Consider the following 21818-nt stretch of genomic DNA (forward strand, 5'->3'; position numbering starts at 1 on the left):
AGGAATTTAAATAGGTTTCATTAGTTCAAGTTAGAATGACAATAAATGTGAAGAACATGTCTGGGATGTGTTTTTTTTTGTTTGTTTTTTGCTTTTATTCAGCAAAGCATACTTTTTTTTTTTCCAAAACAAAATCATTCAGCAAAAAACCAACCAAAGAACAATAATAAAAAAACAGTGCACATGCCACAAAGCAAGCCAAACATAGCTCAGTTTTCCTACTGATAATGTATTTTGTCTTTTAATTTTGGCATGTCGAAGTCACAGAAATTCACAGACTTAATATGCACACCCAAATATTCTAAGTGCTTATTTAGGAAGTATCTTTATTTGGAATAAAGAATTTTGAGTTATAAAACTGATGGCTTATAGAATGCAGCTTACTAAATTGGTCTTCGTTCTTACAAACTAGAGTAATCTTGTCCTTTGAGAGTTGAAAATACATATTCATCTACATTTCTGCAGCAAGTGGCCCACAGTTAATTTTCATCACTGGTGGGGTTGGCAGAATGTTCACTCTCTTCTGCTGCTGTGCTGTGTCTTCGTTGACTTGGAATAGCAGGAAGCACTCGGTTTGTCCGCAGAGGTTCTCCAGATAGAACTGGGAAGAAAGAATAGAACAAGACACTTTCAAGATTTGCTTCTCTCACAGGAAGGTGGCAGGAGAATTAATTGTGTTGTGTTTTAGGAGTGGAGGCATTTCTAAGAAGTGTGTCTTGGTGAGAGCTAGACTGCAGAGAGAAGCTGTATATGTATATCTTGTATATGTATCTGTTCAGGCTTGCTGCATGAAGTCTGGGATTTCAAATTTGCCCACATAGAAGACTGTACTAAGTTTGATCAAACATGATTGGGCTGTGCATGCCTGGCAGAGCTCTTCCTTGGAGTGGAGTAGCTGTTGATGTTCAAAAACTGCTCACAAGGCTCTAAAGAAGGCCCAAGACATTTGTACTGTGCTTTTATGCAAACCTCAAAAGGCTCTCAGGCTTCTTTTAGGAAAAGCACTGTGGGCCCTTTCATTTCTTTTTTGTAGAGCTAAGTTGATCAAAGATCTTTATCTTTCCTTCTCTCCTGAAACTTAACTGTGAAAAGCAAAGCTCTTGGGCCCTGCCAAAGAAAACCTCTCTTTGGCTTCTCCAAGCTCCAAAAGCATTCAAGACTGAGTGGCTCTGTCCTTAACTAGATGTTCTTGTGGCTACAGTTCTGCTTAAAGACAGGTTCGGGCTTGAATTTCATTCAATGATAGAATCGACACCATCCAAAACGTTCACTTTCCACACATCTGTAAGGGGCAGAGGAACTGATCTGTCAAGGAAGAGGTCTTGGTTTCTGCTACTAACTCTCTGTGTGACCTTGGACATATCCCTCTACCTCTTAGTTTCCTTATCTGCCAAAAGACAGAGTTGTACTAAGACCCTATTGTTCATTGTTTTTACTTAAAGAGTTCTAGAGCTCTTGGTTTGTCTCCTTCAAACCCTAGCCTAGGGGAGAAAGACATACTGGATATATACTCTGTGCAGTGTGCCAAGTGTTTCACATATGTTATCTCATTTAGTACTCCGATAAATCTTATTAGAATGGCACTATTGTTATGGACAGTGAGGAAACTAAAGTACAGAAAGGTTGTGAAACTTATCTGAAATAGGACAGCTCCTAAATCATCTAACCTGCACTTAGGAGGATGTGGAGGGGCTGTGTGTGTCTGTCTGTGATAAATGCAGTGGGGTGCAATTGGAAGAAAAAAAGAAAATAGAATCCAGTAAGTATTGCTTATTTCATGAGGCAGTAGACTCAGTGTCCTGTAGTTTTGCTCCTGGCTCTACAACGGGAATAATAATAAAACTTGCTTTATTGTTATTGTGCTTCAGAGTATAGATATGAGAATATTCAAACTCAGAATCTCTGGGTGGGGGACCCAGGAATCTACTTCACAACAAACACCCCAGGTAATACTTAGGCACACTAAAGTTTGAAGATCACTGGCCCAATGGAGTATATTAATATTTTATATTAGGAGAGTTTTTTTCATATAAAATAAATCAATAATACCAAAAGTAATCCTGATGAACTGCATTTTTTTTTCTGCTTAGGAATGCATGGACTGTGAGTACAGAGGCGATGTACATTTCTATCTGTCCAGTATAGTAAGGAAACCGATATCAGGAGGCCAGTCTTAAGAGAGAATTTTTAAAGCACCTTCCTAAAGACATTAAATAATACATGTAAAAATAAACTGGTTATTGTTTCAATAGTTCAAACACAAAAATTCCTAAAAGGAGGGAGTATTAGCATTTTTTTTTTAAATAAGCATTTAAAAAAAGCTTTAAAGATGGTCTCTGTTTTCCTGTAATTTATAAGTGTTGGCACCTGATGTTCCCTTGAAAAATGAAAGTAGGGCTGGGCGTGGTGGCTCACGTCTGTAATCCTAGCACTTTGGGAGGCCGAGGCGGGTGGATCACTTGAGGTCAGGAGTTGGAAACCAGCCTGGCCAACATGGCGAAACCCCATCTCTACTAAAAAAAATACAAAAATTAGCCAGGCATGGTGGCAGGCGCCTGTAATCCCAGCTACTTGGGCGGCTGAGGCAGGGGAATCGCTTGAACCTGGGAGGTGGAGGTTGCAATGAGCTGAGATCATGCCATTGCACTCTAGCCTGGGCGACAGAGCAAGACTTCGTCTCAAAAAAAAAGAAAAATGAAAGTAAACTGAAATCACATTTAGTTGTGTCTAGATGTGTTAACATTTGCAAAGGAAGCTGCAGAAGATTCATAATACTTACATTTTTGATCTGGTAGGGGAGCTAGGTTGTTCCGAGTGAAAGGAAGATCCCTGATTTTGTGTCTGTTTGGGGAAAGATGCTGCAAATTTTGTCCTGAAGATAAACATATTTGCATCAATTACTTGAGACTCAACCAAGTGCAAATTACAGAATGCAATGGATAAGAGAATCATCAAAGTTGTTACAGATCACTAAATTTAAGGTGGTAACAATAACAATGAAAACAATGATAGCTACACTTTATTGCATTTCTGTTATATACCAGTCACTGTTTAAATGATAGAAAAAGGTACTAGAAATCATTTCTTGAGTGTACTATTTTAAATAAAATTTTATAAAGAAACACACTGGGTTACTCACCCCATAAAAGTTAAAGTTGAAAAAAAATGAAAATAATATAGATTTGGCATCTCTCATATATTCATCAAATCTTTGATGAAATGAGTGGGTGATGAGTAGAGTATTTTCTTCTAAAGCAGAGTTTCTCAATTCTGGCTGCACATAGGAATTATCTAAGAAGTTAGAAAACATACTGCTTTCCTGGCCACATCCCAGATTATTAAATTAGAATCACTGGAGGTGGTGCATGGTGTCAGATGTTTATCAGCTCCTAGCTGATTCAAGTGCAGCCAGGATGGAGAATCATTGACCTGGAAGACGGAATGGGGTGGATGCACTCGGGAAACCTATTCTCTAACTTGGACAGAAAGCAGTGGTGTGTGCGTGGACCATGTGAGCCAGCTCTTGAGAGCTGATGGTTACATTTTCAGAAATTTTGTGAACTGTTTGACATCACACCAGTGTTTTGAAATCAGCCATGGTGGGTGTATTTACACCGTGAAAAATCAGCAAGCACAGATTTTTCTCCTGGAAAGCCAGCTGTTAAACATTCATCAATGTACTACTGACTTTAAGATACAGATGTTTGATACCTGAAAATAGAAGGGAACACAAAAATGTGATTTAAATCCATTTTAAAATGGACTGGATGGTGTCATGAATAGCAGCTTGGTTGGGCTCTGGGGTCAAACAGAATTAGGCTTGATTCCCTGCTTCCCCACTTTTTAGTTATATGACCTTGGGCAAATGATATTACCTCTCAACACCTCAATTTTTTCATATACAAAATGGTGAAAATAATTGTATATCTTTTCCACTTGTCATGAGGATTAAATTGGAGAACAAGAGTAAAGCATTTAGCTTATAGGGTAAAGTACTCAATAGACCTTAACAAAAAAAGATTATTTGATCTTTTGCCTATCAGTCTAGTAAGAAAGAACCAGAATTGCTATAGCAATGCTCCTAGACTTTAACGGTCTTCTGTTAGAGCAAAATAGCATAAGAAAAAAAGAAAAAACAAGAGGATTAGCCAAGAACACCTTGCATCTGTTTAAGTGAATCTCATGGTGGATGGTCTGTGCAGAAGCGGCCACCTCAGCAATGTTAGTTGATGGAGATTAAATCTCCAGTCTCCCTGGTAGATATTTTGCCATTATATTTTATCCTTTTAAACAATGAACATCAAATAACTTCAGGAGCCATTATTTACAGAGAAAAATTCCTGAGTAGAATTAACATTAAAATTTATATTAGCGAACAACTTATTTATCCATGAACACTTGAGCAGAAATTTGTAAAACCAACAATGAGATAACAATTATGAGTTATGTTTATGGAACACTTACTTTTGTCAGGAATAGGGATAAATGCTGTAGGCATAATCTTATTTAACTCTGACAATCACTTTTTCTTGTGAGATACATTCTATTATCATCCTCATTTTACAAATGAGGACCTTGTGACTTGGAGGAGTTCTAAAAGTGCTCAAGTCACACGCTAGGAAGGGACACAGCCTAGACTTCAACCCTATAGGGCTGACCCTGTAACTTCTATTATTCTGCCTCCTCTAAGCAGATGGGAGCAGTGGGCAAAGAAGGGCTACAGCAGTGACTTGGAGATGAAGGGGAGTTAAACTTTATTCTATGTTGGCATTTTGCTCAGTTTTCAGGGACAGGGTGGAGCCATGCATAGCCCAAAGCTGTCTGGTGCTGCAGGCAACTCCAGGGAGTGTTCAGCTTTGGGGACGGGGTCAAGGACCACTGTCCTAGAAAAAAAGGAAAGCAAATGTTTTCACAGTTACATGACGGAACCCGAGGTGACTGCAGGATTAATAATAATAATAATAATAAATAGATAATTCAGCAATCATCCATTGAGCACTCATTATATTCCAGACCCTAGAGTACAAAGAGGAGAAGGCAAGGCATTCAGGAGGGGATTGCAATTGATGTGGGAGGAGAGACAGGTAAACATATGGTTTTGAAGCTCCATGAGTAGTGCTGTGATAGAGTTTGTGAGGGCATTGCAGAGGAAGGAATAGTCCAGAGAAGTTGAGGTTTTCTTGGATCCCATAGACCTTGTTCCAATATCTCCTCTGCCACTTCCTAGCTAGCTCTGTGACCTTAGGCAGATGAGCTAACCTCTCTGTCTCAATTTCTTCGGTTATAAAGAGGATAAAATCTCTCCTGCAATGTTGTGGAAAGCGAAGTGTGTAGGTGTGTAGGTCAGCAAGGTGGAGCTATTCTTTTTTTTTTTTTTTGGAGACAGTGTCTCGCTCTGTTCCTCAGGATGGAGTGCAGTAGTGCCATCGTGGCTCATGGCAACCTCTGCCTCCCAGGTTCCAGCAATTCTCCTGCCTCAGCCTCCTGAGTATCTTGGACTACAGGCGTGCGCCACCACACCAGGCTAATTTTTGTATTTTTAGTAGAGACGGGGTTTCACCATGTTGGCCAGGCTGATCTTGAACGCCTGACCTCAGGTGATCCACCCGTCTCAGCCTCCCAAAGTGTTGGGATTACAGGCATGAGCAACCGTGCCCGGCCAGGTGGAGCTGTTCTTATTAGGAGTCCTAAGAAAGAGCCATATTTCCGACAGAGATCAGGGTGACCTTCACGTATTATAGAAGGTGAGTTTTGAGCTGGTTCTTAAAAGATTGTAGGAATCGGTCAAGCACACAGCGGAGAGAACCCAAAATAATAACAAGGGCCAAGATGTCATAGAATGAAAAGGTATGAAATTGTCAAGAAACTGAGGTAGAGGTGGGGAACTTCTGAAGGAAGGAACTTCTGAAGAGGTAGGGGTAGGGATTTGAGATGGGCGGTGCAGAAGCTGAGCATGACCATGCCGTGAGGCCCGACCATGCCGTGAGGGCTTTGTTTGCCCAGTTTAGAACCCTGGCTTTTGTCCTGAAAAGATGCAAAACCTTTGATGGGTTTAGACAGAGGGATCACAGGATCAGACCTAACCAGCCAGAAGAGTGCATTGTTGTTGAGACAGTCTAGAAAATTCTAGAGAAGGAAGCTCTCTTTTGCGGGAGAAAGGAAGTGCACACTTTTTTACTCTTCTTCTGATGGCTTATAAATAACCAGGCTAGCAGACAACACCACAGAGCTTTCTGTTCCATTTTCTCTGAAAGCTGCCTGCAATGAATTAAGCTGATGTGCTCCAAATTCCAAGTCTCAAGGATAAGTGCTTCATCCCCCATCTTGCTGCATCCAACCCCTGACAGGTCTCAATAAATGTTAAGCAATAATCATTACAGCTAAATGTTCAGGGCTGCTGATGTAAGCATTGGATAGTGGCTGCCTGGAATTTTAACAGCAGCACTGCTAACTCATATTATTTCTACCAAACCCAGGGCAGGAAAGGAGGAAATCCAAAGATAAAGGGACAATCCAAGTTCAAGTCAGTGCTACAGTGGGATGACTTATCCAACTGCTTTACCACATTAAACTTTCACATAAAGTTTCAACTCTCCTAGACTAACAACAATGACAACACCCCTTCAGTGTAGTGCAGAAGCCTCAGTGATCTCAAAACAATTATTGTTAAAAATGATCACAAAGATAAAATCCGTAAGGCTAGGAAAGCTTTTTTTTTTTTTTGAGACAGAGTCTTGCTCTGTCGCCCAGGCTGGAGTGCAGTGGTGCGATCTCGGCTCACTGCAACCTCTGCCTCCTGAGTTCAAGCGATTCTCCCACCTCAGCCTCCAGAGTAGCTGGGACTACAGGCACCCACCACCACACCCGGATAATTTTTGTATTTTTGTATTTTTAGTAGAGACGGGGTTTCACTATGTTGGCCAGGCTGGTCTCGAACTCCTGACCTCAGGTGATCAGTCCACCTTGGCCTCCCAAAGTGCTGGGATTACAGGCTTGAGCCATCACACCCAGCCTCAGTGGCTCATATCTATAATCCCAGCATTTTGGGAGGCCAAGATGGAAGGATTGCTTGAGGCCAGCGGTTCTAGAATAGTCTGCGTAACAAAGTGAGACCCTTGATTCTACAAAAAAATGATGACAAAAAAATTAGCCAGAGGAGGAGATGTGTCTGTAGTTCCAGTTACGTGGGAGGTTGAGATGGGAGGATTGCTTAAGCCCAGGAGTTTGAGGCTGAAGTGAGCTATGATCAAGCCACTGTACTCCAGCCTGGGTGACAGATCCTATTTCTCTCTAAAAAAAAAAAAAAAAATCCCTCACTCTCTTTTGATAAATCACTATGATAAACACTCAGCAATCATTTAATGCATGATCAAATGACTAAGCTCCTTTCCATTTTTAAAACCTATGACTGTATCTAAACATGAGAAGAAAGTCAATTTAAAGTCAGTTGCAGAAGCATTTTAGTAAAACTATACCCCTTAAAGCTGATTTATAGGCTTAAGACACTTGGGAAATTTATCATGACTCAGTTGCCTAGAACGGCTCCTAGTTATAATCAGCACTCAGAAAAATTGGTTGAAAAAAAATATTTGATATAGGCAGATTCCATTGGAGAAATTCACCTTTCCCTTTCTGCTATTCTGCTGTCCCAGGATTTTTCTAGTTATTTCATTGTGTAAGTTAGCAAATCCCCAAACCATGTTTATTGAATTTCCTTTTATTTCAAATAAGATGGAAATTTCTGGGTGGCACATGTGTCAGAATGTACTAATTCTCTATCCAATATCTACTCCCTCACTTAGAAACAGAAATCCAATTTTGGAGGGATAGCAACGTGGCCAGCTAAAAGACTCCTTGTTGATAGCTGTGAATATATGACCAAAGTTTAGAGGCCAATGAGATGCAAGCGGAAGTGTAGCACTTAAGCCAGATGAGTTCTTAATGGGAGCTGATTCACATGGGGACATGCATTTTTCCCCCTCTCTACTTCCCTCCTCCTGCTCCATCAGCCCCTCGAGGACAGAAGCCATACATTAGGTGATGGGGCACATAGATGGAAAGAGCCTATGTTGCTTGTGATTGTGGAGCCACCAAATGTCTGGGAACTGCCTACTTCAGACTTCTTTCATGTGATAACATTAAACTTTTTTTTTTTTTTGAGACAGGGCCTCACTTTGTCATCCAGTCTGGGGTGCAGTGGTGTGATCTTGGCTCACTGCAACCTCTGCCTCCCAGGCTCAAGTGATCCTCCTGTCTCAGCCCCCAAAGTAGCTGGGACCACAGGCAAGCACCACTACTCCTGGCTAATTTTTTTTTGTATTTTTTGTAGAGACAAAGCTTAACCACGTTGCCCAGGCTGGTTTTGAACTCCTGAGCTCAAGCAATCCACCTGCTTCGGCCTCTCAAAGTGCTGGGATTACAAGCGTGAGCCACTGCACCTGGCCGTGATAGCAATAAACTTCTTTGTTGTTCAAGCCCCTGTGACTTTGGGTTTCTTTTACAGGAAGCTGAACCCCATCCTAACTGATATAAAAGAGACAGGCCAAGGCTGTCTTTGGAACGGAAAAAGAACAAGACTTTCAGATTTTCACATGATTTTCATAACAGAAGGTATTTGTTTGGCTGGGACAGGCCTAACTTTGGAAAACAGGATGGGTTGAGGCCCTGAAGTGTCAAAAGGTGGCAGACCACTGTGTTCCCTTCCTGATCCTTCTGCAGAAAAAAATGCAAACACTACCCATGCCATCAGCCAAGTGCTTCAGTGCTCTGTGGAGGAAGCAAAATCTTGAATGGAGTTTTTCTCAGACATCAGGAAACAGCCTTAATGTGCTTATCCATATTTATGTGCCTAAATATGTATAAAAATATGAGTGAGGGAGCCACATTCTACTTCAAAGGCTTCAGGCACTGGGCACATGTCAAAGGGTGAAGAGAGTCAAAATCAACTGCATATTAAACGCAAAGGAATTTTGCTCATTCTAAAAAAAATGTGTCCCTTTTCTACTTGTTAAAAAACACATTGTGGCTGGGCACGGTGGCTCACGCCTGTAATCCCAGCATTTTGGGAGGCTGAGGCGAACGGATCACGAGGTCAGGAGTTCGAGACCAGCCTGACCAACATAGTGAAACCCCGTCTCCACTAAAAATACAAAAATTAGCCAGGCGTGGTGGCACATGCCTGTAATCCCAGCTACCTGGGAGGCTGAGGCGGGAGAATTGCTTGAACCCAGGAGGCGGATGTTGCAGTGAGCTGAGATCATGCCACTACACTCCAGCCTGGGTGACAAGTGAGACTCTGTCTCAAAACACACACACACACACACACACACACACACACACACACACACACACACCACCCCCAACAAAATCCCCCATTGCTGTCTTGGTCTTTCACTTTTCTACTCTTAGAGAAAAATGGCTTCAAGAAATAAATTATTTTCTCTCTTAATCCTACTGTAAGAAAAACAACAACTGAAAGATGTTTATAAAGCCTGTCTGACACTCCGTGGAGAGACGGTGGAGTGGTGTGGACTGGACTAAACTGGGGACAGTGGTGTCTAAGTGGACAGTGGTTACTTAGATCCAACCAATTATTGCCATGTGGGAATTTGGGTTTAGTGTTGCCAGATTTTCTAGTTTTTCGAGAGAAGCTAGAATTCTAGATTTTTATATAAAATTTCATAATTTAAAAATATTGACAATTCACTTAAAAACAAGCTAAGGTACTGTGGCACCGAACAGGTTTCGGAAGCTGTTTTGCAGCCTCTGCTTTTGAATAATGGTTCAAAGAATCACCTGTGGATCTTTTATTTTTTTTTCTGTAGAGATGGGGATCTTGCTACATTGACCCCCTGCCTCAACCCTTCAAACTTCTGAGATTACAAGTGTGAGTCACTGTACCCAGCCTATGGATCATTTAAAAAATAAAAATAAATTCTTTAGTGCAATACATTTATTTATAAGGTGGGGAATAGATACATATACATTTGTATAAAAACATAAATTCCATGCCAGGTGCGGTGGCTCACGCCTGGAATCCCAGCACTTTGGAAGGCTGAGATGGGTGGATCACGAGGTCAGGAGATCGAGACCATCCTGACTAACATGGTGAAACCCCATCTCTACTAAAAATACAAAAAATTAGCTGGGCGTGGTGGCATGTGCCTGTAGTCCCAGCTACTTGGGAGGCTAAGGCAGGAGAATCGCTTGAACCCAGGAAGCGGAGGTTGTAGTGGGCTGAGATCGTGCCACTGTGGAGGTTGCAGTGAGCTGAGATTGTACCACTGCACTCCAGCCTGGGCGACAGAGCGAGACTCCGTATCAAAAAAGAAAAATCTTTATCTATATCTATCTATCTATATAAATTCTTAGGCTTGGTGTGGTGGCTCATGCCTATAATCTCAGCACTTTGAGAGACCGAGAAGGGAGGATTGCTTGAGGCCATGAGTTCACCACCAGCCTGGGAAACATAGTGAAACTCCATCTCTACAAAAAAAAAAAAAAAAAAAAAAATAGCCAGATGTAGGAGTGCGCAACTATAGTCCCAGCTACTCAGGACGCTGAGGCAGGGGGATCGCTTGAACCCAGGAGAAAGAGGCTGCAGTGAGCCATGATTGTGCCACTGCACTCTAGCCTGGGTGACAGAGTGTGATCTTGTCTCAAATAAATAAATAAATACATACATACATTGTTTAGTGTGATACATTTATTTAAAAGGTGGGATATGTACATATTTCATATCTAAAAATGGAGATATATATGTGGTAAAATATCTCTGGAAGGATAAACAAAAAATGCATTTTTTTTTTTTTTGGACATTTAGCTTTGGATGAGGGGCACTGGATAGCTGGGGAAGACGCAAGAGGGAGAATTGCTTCGCAACCCTTTGGTATGTGTTGAGATCTAACTCATAAATGTGCAAATGTGTTACCTTTCTACACGTGTCCACACAAGGCATGGCCATTTTCCCTGTTCCCTCACCAAGATTTTGGTTCAGTAGGTCTGGGGTGGAGATTGAATGCCTGATTTAAAAACAATCACACAAACAAACTCCTCACAGGCATTTGCCACACACTAGTTAAGAATCCTTGCTAGTGGAAATAGTAATATTCTTGCTCCAATCTGGTACATACCACACATATTTGCTGGGAAGATGAGAAGGCACATATTTGTACTTGATGATTACTTGAAGAGGGGAGAAGCAGAATGTTTTCACAGTCCAGAAATCTCAAATCCAGTGCACTTTGGGAGAAAAGGTGGCTCTAATCACTCATTTTATTCTCACCCTGCCTTCTAGGCTATTGCCACTCCAGTTCCTAGCTTAAAACTCTCGGGACATTTCCAGTATAGAGCCTGCTGAGAATGAAGACAAAATCAAGGACATTACCTGATGACGGATTATGTAGATGGCGAAGATGTGGTGGCACTGAGACCTCCTGGTGACCAGGCCGGACACTGAGCAATCTGTCCAGCAGCTTATCAGAAGAAGACACAGTCCAAACTTTGTAGGAAAATACCTGATTAGAATCACTCCTCCAGGGGTTATCTAGTAACATCTGGCAGCCAGTTCTGTTATTTAATAAATCCTGCTCACTTCGACTTTTCTGAGATCGCTGGGCCATATGATGAGGACCAGAACTCAGGCCTGCATGGGAAGTGGCCCCATGGGAGGCTGTTAGGAAGTTATTGCCCAGGGTGATGGGTGGGAGACTCTGCGTTCTGATTGGTGGAAGCCCCTTACGGGCCAGCGGTTTCTTTTCTGGTAAGAGATATTTTGAATTGTCTGAGGTTTTTTTCTTAAATTCAACCATAGCCACCTGATCACCAGGCTGTTCTTGGCAGTTGGTACCCACGATGCTATCAAAGGTGGTGATGATGTCATTGACTTCCGAGGTGTCCTCCTCTCTGTATTGGTCCCTGCTGGGATCCTTCTGATGGGCTCTCTGCTCTTCTTTCTTGTTTTTGCAGAATATTTGGTTGAGCATGTTGAACCGTCCCTCCTTCTTCTGGGGCCGACTGCTCTGAGAGGGAGGGGGTCGAGTAGGCTCTGTTCTATGCGAATATAAAAGAGCAGGGATGATACGTGAGTATAGTAGAGACATCACTCACCGAAATACCAACCCCCTATTCCACATGCTTCAGCAGGTTTTCTGAGATCCTTCCTAGATACCCCCAAAGCCTTCTCAAGTTAAAGACAGTGTGAAGAACTCACAGTACCCCTGGCAATCCCGCCCAGAAGAGGCTCTTTACCATGGGCAGTCTTTGCCCAAGGAGGACGTTTCTTAGATTTTTCTTGCTCCTTCAGGGGATATCCTTTCAAAATTTACACCTAGATCATCTGTTTTCAACAAGAGGTTAACTAAACTGAAAATTAGCTGAAAGTGTTGTTGTTCTCACATCTCAAGGACAGTCAGTAGGAGCACAAGTGGAAGTCAGAGATGAAGCCTAAGGGTTTGAGTATCCTTCAATGAGCAGAAGGATAGAGGAGGTTGCTGAGGTGGGGGGAGTGTGGTTTTAGGCTTTCTCTGACAGAGATCCTAGAAAACATGGACCGAGTGCTGACCAACTGACATTATCCCCCTCAGGGACCCCTTCCCCATTTTAAACTAAAACTTTTCTATCGAAAAGTACTTTTTAAAAAAGTATGCTAAAGAACAGGTGCGGTGGCTCACGCCTATAATTCCAGAACTCTGGGAGGCTGAGGCAGGAGGATCACTTGATATCAGGAGTTTGAGACCAGCCCGGGCAACATGGCAGGATCTCATCTCTATCGAAAAAAAAACACCAAAAAACAAGGAAAGAAGCTTTAGTCTGGGCTCCAGTGAGAGAAGAGGAGGAGTGCATGACCAAAGTCGGGCGTGGCTGCAGAAGAAAGTGAGCAATGCCCAATGCGCAGGCAAATTATAAAGGAAAAAGGCCAGCAGTTGTCGAGAGGTTCCCCGAGGCACTATTCTGTTTGTGTTCCTTGGAAAATTCTGTGTGATTCTCTTTTGAGGCTCCAATTGACTTAATGCTTTCTGCGGTATGAATTAACGATGAAACCTGACCCGTGTGTGTGCCCCTAAGAGTCAGATTGCAACATTACTTTCTGGAGTGAGATATCGCAATCTGCAATTTGAAAAACATCACCACTTATTTTGGATACATATAACGAATGTTTTCTGTACAGGTCACACAGTGCATCCTTTGAATCTTTATTCCATGATGTAGTCTTATCTTTATTCTTTCACCTTCCAATGGGCTTTTTGAAATACTGAATTCTAGACTCCTAATACCACCAGAAAGAGAGCCCCAGGGCACTTCCGACACTCGTTTCCCTATAAAGAATATGTCTGTGTGAATTGATGCTATTGCAGCATCTTGTGTAAGCCATCTCCTCCTCCTGTTACAGCTTGTGCTTTAGGCCTCTGGGTCTCAAAATGAGGTCCACTGAACCCTTGGAGAGGGATCCCTGACTTTTTCAGGGGTTTATGGCATTAAACTCTATTCATAATAACACCACAAAGTTATTTGTCTTTTTCACTGTGCTGCCTTGCATCGATGGTGCAATAGAGGTGGTGGGTAAAATGGTGGCTGCCTCAGTACAGATCAGGACAATAGTGGCATCAATGTACTTGCAGAAAAAAAAAGTCCTTTAACTTAATAATGTCCTTGTTTAGGCAGTACAAGTTATTAATTTGATGAAATATTAACTTGAGTACACTTGTTTGATAAAATAAGAAGCACCCGTAAACAATTCTACTATATACGGAGGTGTGATGATTGTCTTGGGGTAAAGCAGCTGTGCAATTGTTTGAGTCGCGGGCTGAACCAGACACTTTTTTCACGGAACACCATTTTTATGCCTTACAGATAAACTATGGTTATGTAGAGCTAAGTATTTGCAGAAATTTCTGCAAAATAAATAAAGTGAAATACACAGAAACAGAGAGTAAAACAGTGGTTACCAGAAGTGAGGGTGAGGTGGGGGGATGGGAGGTGTAGGTCAAAGGGTACAAAGTTGCAGGTAAGTTCAAGTATTTATCCTGCCTCAGCCTCCCAAGTGTCTGGGATTACAGGTGCATGCCACCACGCCCAGCTAATTTTGGTATTTTTAGTAGAGATGGGGTTTTGCCATCTTGGCTAGGCTAGTCTTGAACTCCTGGGCTCAAGTGATCTACCCGCCTTGGCTTCCCAAAATGTGGAGGTTACAGGCATGAGTCACTGCGCCCCGCCCATCTCACTAGGTATATTTATATCAAAATATGTATACCTTATAGATGTGTGTATATATATATATATATATAAAATAAAAATATATTAAAATGAATAAAGTGGGCCAGGAGCGGTGGCTCACGCCTGTAATCCTAGCACTTTGGGAGGCTGAGGCGGGTGGATCACCTGAGGTTGGGAGTTACAGACTAGCCTGACCAACATGGAGAAAACCTGTCTCTACTAAAAATACAAAATTAGCCAGGCATAGTGGCACATGCCTGTAATCCCAGCTACTCTGGAGGCTGACAGGAGAATCACTTGAACCTGGGAGGCAGAGGTTTCGGTGAGCCGAGATCGTGCCATTGTACTCCAGCCTGGGCAATAAGAGTGAAACTCCATCTCAAAATAAATAAATACATAAATAAATAAAATAAAATGAATACAGTGAATATTTCATTTCAAGATAAATAATTGACACTTATTGTAGCCAATGACAAAAGTCTAGCTTTCAAGCAAAAACTAGAATTTTGGAAAACTTATATTCACATTGTAAGCTTGACACCATCTCAGTATATAAAGCTTGTCCAATAGATTGGTGGTGACACTAACAAATGTGACTTCTTGATATTGTATAATGAAATGTGTCATTTGGAAGATCTCTATAATTAAGTGAACCAATATTTTCCAAATGACCAATGCAAGGTGTTAATAAAATCATGCATGTGTGTAAGACCCATTTAAAGTATAAGGTATAGTAATGTATTCTAATGTGACAGAGTACAAAAAATTCATTGATATGGTGAGAATCCACATTGCAATTAACTTTTAAGAAACTACTACTTATTAAGTTTTGGTATCGTATCAAAGAAAAATACACATAATTATCTGAAAAGCCTATTGAGATACACCCGCCTTTTCCAACTACGTATTTATATAAGGCCGGATTGTTTTCATATACATCAATGAAAACATGACACTGTGGCTGGGCATGATGGCTCACACTTCTAATCCCAGCACTTCGGGAGGCTAAGGTGGGAGGACTGCTTGAGGCCAGGAGTTTGAGACCAGCCTGGGTAGCATAGTGAGGCCATCTCTACAAAAAAATAAAAAAACAAAAAACAAGAAAACCCAGCTGGGCATGGTGGCACATGCCTTAAGTCCCAGCTACTCAAGAGGTTGAGGTGAGGGGATCGTTTGAGCCCAAGAGTTCAAGGTTGCAGTGAGCCATGATTATGCCACTGCACACCAGCCTGGATGACAAGTGAGACTCTGGCTCTAAAAAAATAAAAAATAAATAAATAAATAAATAAGCAAACCCCCAAACCAAAAAACAAAACACATTATATTGCAAAAGAGAGAATGCAAAAAGCAGATGTGGAACCCACTTTATTCTATTTTTTTTTTTTTTTTTTTTGAGACAGGGTCTTGCTCTGTCATCCAGGCTGGAGTGCAGTGGCGCTATCTCAGCTTACTGCAACCTCCACTTCCCAGGCTCAAGCTATTCTCCTGCCTCAGCTTCCGCAGTAGCTGGGGTTACAGGCACGCACCACCACGCCTGGCTAGTTTTTCTGTTTTTGGTAAAGATGGGGCTTCACCATGTTGTCCAGACTGGTCCAGCTGAACTTCTGACCTCAGGTCATCCACCCGCCTCGACCTCCCATAGTGCTAGGATTACAGGTGTGAGCCACCATGCCCAGCCCCCAGCTGTATTCTATTAAGCTTGTATTATGCTACCAAAGAGATATGCCAAAAATATAAAACAATGCTGCTCTTCTCATGACAATACTTTTGTTTTGGGAAATAGAAGTATGAAATAAAACATTTTATTTTTAATTAAAATATACTATTTATGTTCACATGTAAATGTAATGTTTATTATTAATTTAAATGGATAACAATGCATATTTTATTAGAAATTTATCATTTTAATTAATTAATTAATTAACATTTTTGAGACAGAGTCTCGCTCTGTCACCCAGGCTGGAGTGCAATGGAGTGATCTTGGGTCACTGCAACCTCCACCTCTCAGGTTCAAGCTGTTCTCCTGCCTCAGCCTCCCAAGTAGCTGAGATTACAGGCACCCACCACCATGCCTGGCTAATTTTTGTATTTTTAGTAGACGTGGAATTTCACCATGTTGGCCAGGCTGGTCTCGAACTCCTAACATCAGGTGATCCGCCTGCCTCAGCCTCCCAAAGTGCTGGGATTACAGGCATGAGTCACCGCACCTGGCCTCTCAGTTTTAATTTCTAATGCCATAAATTTTGACAGGTTTGACTCTCATAAACAAAAGTTATTTGGGGGCCCTTAATAATTTTTGAGAGTGTAAAAGGGTCCTGAGAACAAAAGTTTGAGACTCACCAAATTAGACAAAAGGGGGATTTAGAGGATGTGCCAAAAAGGGAAGAGGAAAGAGAGAAAAGCAAAGAAGAGATTCAAGTTCAGTGAATATTAGGCTGATGGATTCGGGCTCACTACTATCATTTTGCTCCAAGAACACTTTATTCTGTGTTAGATAATGGCAAACATTAATTATATAATAATTTAATGTCTTTAATACTATGTAACATTAATTATATTATAAAAGCATAATAATATTATTATTGGTTTGCACCTTGGCAATTTAAAACATTTCATCCAAATTTATAAATATTTGAGAAGAATAGAAAAATAAGTGGCTCCTGTTGTACTCACCTGCTCTCTTGGGAGAGGAGTTTGACACACGCCGTGTGACCACAGTACAGGGCGTAGGCCAAGGGCGTGCTCTCATTGATGTCCCGCAGGTTGCTGTCCATTCCCAACTCCAGCAGTGACTGGACACATTCGGCCTTCCCTGCAGCTGCAGCCCAGTGCAGAGGTGTCCTGGAGGGGCCATGTGAAAAAAGCACAAGCGTCTGAGCACGTGAATTGTTCAGGCTGCTTAGCCAGCAACAGCTCCTGCTCAAAGTCAGGTTGAAGTAGGGAAAATCTTGTTGCCACTTACAGTATAGAAATAGTTAAGTGTTAAATGAGCCTGAAGGATGATGGTGGACATGTGTAGGGGCCTCTCCTCTAGCTCTAAGTATTCCCTGCCATCTATACTCTCTGGCCTTTCTAACAATTTCCTAGAAGAGGAAGTAGTGGGTCAAAGGGTATGAACAGTTTTGAGGTTCTTTATACATAGTGCCAAGCTGCCTTCCAGGAAGATTGAGTCAATTTGTCCTCCTACTAGCTATGTTTCACCTCCTTCTCTAATACTGAGTATTGTTACTAACTTTAAAAATCTTTGTCCGTTTTGGTAGGCAAAATATGCTTCACTGTCGTTTTCCTTTTTATTTAATTTACAGTAAGGTTTGAACTTTTGAAATATAAGTTTGTTTGCCATTTGAGTTTCCTCATTGAAATGACTAATGCCTTTAGTCATTTTTCTATTAAAGTGTAAGTGTTTTTCTTACTAATTTGTATGTGCTCTTTATAGTAAAGACATTGATCTTTTATAGGTTATGTTTATGAAAACATTTTCTGTAATTTGTTACTTGACTTTTAATTTATTTTTATTTTTATTTTATTTTTTGAGACGGAGTTTCACTCTGTCACCCAGGCTGGAGTGCAATGGTGTGGTCTTGGCTCACTGCAACCTCCGCCTCCCAGGTTCAAGTGATTCTCCCACCTCAGCCTCCTGAGTAGCTGAGACTACAGGCACGTGCTACCACACGCAGCTAATTTTTGTATTTTTAGTAGAGACGGGGTTTCACTATGTTGGCCAGGCTGGTTTTGAACTCCTGAACTCATGATCCACCCTTTTTGGCCTCCCAAAGTGCTGGGATTACAGCCGTGAGCCACCATGACCAGCCGACTTTCAATTTTTAAGTGATTTTTCTATAAAACTTAAAAAAAAATCACATTTAATTCCTTCTTCATTTTTTCTTTCTTTCATGATGTTATGTTTAAAAAGTCCTTCATGGCTGGGCACAGTGGCTCACGCCTGTAATTCTGGCACTTTGGGAGGTTGAGGTAGACGGATCATCTGAGGTCAGGAGTTCAAGAGCAGCCTGGCCAACAAGGTGAAACACCGTCTCCATCAAAAATACAAAAATTAGCCAGGCATGGTGGCACGTGCCTGTAGTCCCAGCTACTCAGGAGGCTGAGGCACGAGAATTGCTTAAACCCCAGAGGCAGAGGTTGCAGTGAGCCGAGATCACACTACTGCACATCATAGGCGACAGAGCAAGACTCCGTCTCAAAAAAAAAAAAAAAAAAAAAGTCCTTCATTAGCCAAAAGGTATATAAATATTTACCAGTATTTAAACCTTTATTAAACTGTATAACCAGTGTTTTCTTAAGAGAATAAAAAGAAAAGCCATAGACCGGGAGAAAATATTTGCAAATCACATAGTCAACAAAGTATTACTAATACTGGTAATTAGTATATAAAATCTTTCAGAACTGGCTGGGCGCGGTGGCTCATGCCTGTAATCTCAGCACTTTGGGAGGCTGAGGCGGGCGGATCACAAGGTCAGGAGATTGAGACCATCCTGGCTAACACGATGAAACCCCGTCTCTACTAATAATACAAAAAATTAGCCGGGCGTGCTGGCGGGCGCCTGTAGTCCCAGCTACTCGGGAGGCTGAGGCAGGAGAATGGTGTGAACCGGGGAGGCAGAGCTTTCAGTGAGCCGAGATCATGCCACTGCACTCCAGCCTGGGCAACAGAGCGAGACTCTGTCTCAAAAAATAAATAAATAAAATAAAATAAAATCTTTCAGAAGTGAACAATAAGAAAATAAACCAATTTTAAAAATTAGCAAAAGATCAGAATAGACTTTTCATCAAAGAAGATATATGGATGGTAAATAAGCACATGAAGAGGTACTCAATAACATCTGTCATCAGAGAAATGCAAATTAAAACCACAATGAAATACCAATACACACCTATGAAGATGGCTAAAATAAGAAAAACAAACAAACAAACAAACAAACAAACCAAAAAACCCAAAGAGAACAAAGCTTGGCAATATCAGGTGCTGGTGAAGATACAGAGCAACTGGAACTTTCATACATTCCTGGTGGGAAGGTAAAGTGGTAAGAGCTGCTCTGGAAAATAATTTACCAGTTCCTTCCGAAGTTAAACACATACTTATAACCTACAAATCCCACTTTTAAGTATTTTGCCGGAGAAATAAAAACTTACATTCACAGCAATAATGGTACACAAATGTTTGTAGGAGCATTACCGTAATTGTCAAAAACTGGAAACAACTCAATGTCCTTCAGTGGGTGAATGGACAAACAAACTGTGGTTCATCCTATTCCAGTAGTACTGGAATACTACTCAGTAGTGAAAAAGAACAGACTGCCCTTATATGCAACAACATAGATGAGTGTCAAATGCATTCTGCTGAGTGAAATAAATCAAATAAATCAGTCTCAAAGGATGACCTACTGTATATTTCCATTTACATGACCTTCTGGAAAAGGCAAAACTATACAGACCGATAACTAATGAGTGGTTGCCAGGGCTTAGGGATGGGAGATAGAACTGTACACCATAAAAGTAAATTTTACTGAACGTAAATAAAAAGAACACCACTATTCTAGATTTATTTGGTTTAAAAATAAAAAACCATGGCTGGGCACTGTGGCTCACGCCTGAAATCCCAGCACATTGAGAGGCAGAGGTGGGAGATTGCTTGAGCTCAGGAGTTCGACACCACCCTAGGCAACACGGCAAAACCCAGTCTCTACAAAAAGAATATAAAAATTAGTTGGATGTGATGGGTATGTGCCTGTAGTCCTCGCTTCTCAGGAGGTTAAGGTGGGAGGATTGATTGAGCCTAGAGAGGTTGAGGCTTCAGTGAGCCGAGATCCTGCCACCACACTCCAGCCTGGGCAATGGAGTGAGACCCTGTCTCAAAAAACAAAAACTAAACAAACAAAACCTGTGTGTGTGTCTATATGCGTATTTTGGTATGTGCAGTGAGGTCAGAGCCAATCTGACTGTTTTTGTAATTACATAGCCAACTTTTCTCAACATCATTTTTTTTTTTTTTTTTTTTTTTTTGAGACAGAGTCTTGCTCTGTTGCCAGGCTGGAGTGCAGTGGTGCAATCTCAGCTCACTGAAACCTCCGACTCCCTGGTTCAAGCTATTCTGCCTCAGCCTCCCGAGTAGCTGGGGTTACAGGCACGGGCCACCACACCCAGCTAATTTTTGTATTTTTAGTAGAGACAGGGTTTCACCATGTTGGCCAGGATGGTTTCGATCTCCTGACCTCGTGATCCGCCCTCCTCGGCCTCCCAAAGTGTTGGAATTACAGGCGTGAGGCACCGCACCAAGCCCTCTTAACACCATTTCTTCATGTGGTGGGATTATATTTTAAGATCCTGATCTCTATACATATTTTCTACCTCACCTCTTTCCCCTATTTAAGGGGATGGTTGACTTTGTGCTCAACCTCAGGGGAGAGATATTGCAAAGTCAGGAAGGGAAAAGTCTTTTTGCTTTCAAAAGCCAAGCTTGGGACTGAGAGCAACTTCAGAGCAAAGGCAAAATATTTAACTAAACATCTGAATGGAAATGGCTTCCCCAGCACCGGAAAGGCGGTCCCCCTTCAGTGGTCAAGGTGGTGTGACAGCTGGGCACGGTGGCTCGCACCTGTAATCCCACCACTTTGGGAGGCCAAGGCGGGCGGATCACGAGGTCAGGAGATCGAGACCATCCTGGCTAACATGGTGAAACCCTGTCTCTACTAAAAATACAAAAAATTAGCCGGGCGTAGTGGCACATGCCTGTAATCCCAGCTACTCGGGAGGCTGAGGCTGGAGAATCGCTTGAACCTGGGAGGCAGAGGTTGCAGTGAGCCAAGATCGCGCCACTGCTACTCCAGCCTGGGCGACAGAGGGAGACTCCGTCTCGAAAAAGATGGTGTGACAAGAGCATAAAGGACCACTGGACTCACGAGCAAAGGGGTCAGGAACCTTGCTTCACTAGTAGAGATACTAGGAGCGAGAGATGGGGAATGTCTGTGGTTTGTCTAGGCAATGGGACCACAGGCAGGCCAAGATGGCGCCCGTGCCCAAACACAGCACTGACACAGCCGAACATCATCCGACCTGAAAGGATAAGGACAGAAGATGAGGGGCCACTCTCCATCTCTATTCCTATACACCCGTTGTATAAAATTCCAGAACCAAGGCACACACAATAAGGCAAGTGGGGTGGGGGCCTTTAAAAGACGAGGTTAGGTTTCCTGCTAATCTAGTGAGATAACTCAAAAATAGAAATTAGGTTAAATTATAGATAAAAATCATTATAACTTTTAAAACTCTGGGTTGTAAAATAACATAAATACTTGATATAGTAAGTGTTCCACCACTTTTTTTTTTTTTTTTTTGAGATGGAGTCTCGCTCTGTCACTAGGTTGGGGTGCAGTGGCGCAATCTCGGCTCACTGCAACCTCTGCCCCTGGGGTTCAAGCGATTCTCCTGCCTCAGCCTCCCGAGTAGCTGGGACTACAGGCGCCCGCCATCACGCCCAGCTAATTTTTGTATTTTTAGTAGAGATGAGGTTTCACCATGTTGGTCAGGCTGGTCTCGATCTCCTGACCTTGTGATCCACCCGCCTGGGCCTCCCAAAGTGCTGGGAT

The 21818-nt window shown here is 42.0% G+C and overlaps 1 protein-coding gene across 1 annotated transcript in view; it reads right to left on the reverse strand.

Annotated features, from left to right (window-relative positions):
* Positions 1–299: 299 nt before the first annotated feature.
* Positions 300–21818, reverse strand: part of ANKRD55 (ankyrin repeat domain 55) — a 78693-nt gene continuing 57174 nt past the window's right edge. Inside the window, exons 6-9 of the mRNA XM_002815574.4 lie at positions 16888–17055; positions 11387–12051; positions 2780–2872; positions 300–601 (exon numbers count right to left, since the gene is read on the reverse strand). Coding sequence (XP_002815620.4) covers positions 480–601; positions 2780–2872; positions 11387–12051; positions 16888–17055 — 1048 coding nt within the window. The 3' untranslated portion in view covers positions 300–479. The remainder of the gene's footprint in view (positions 602–2779; positions 2873–11386; positions 12052–16887; positions 17056–21818) is intronic.

Source organism: Pongo abelii, chromosome 4 (assembly GCF_028885655.2).
Source record: "Pongo abelii isolate AG06213 chromosome 4, NHGRI_mPonAbe1-v2.0_pri, whole genome shotgun sequence".
NCBI lineage: Eukaryota > Metazoa > Chordata > Mammalia > Primates > Hominidae > Pongo > Pongo abelii.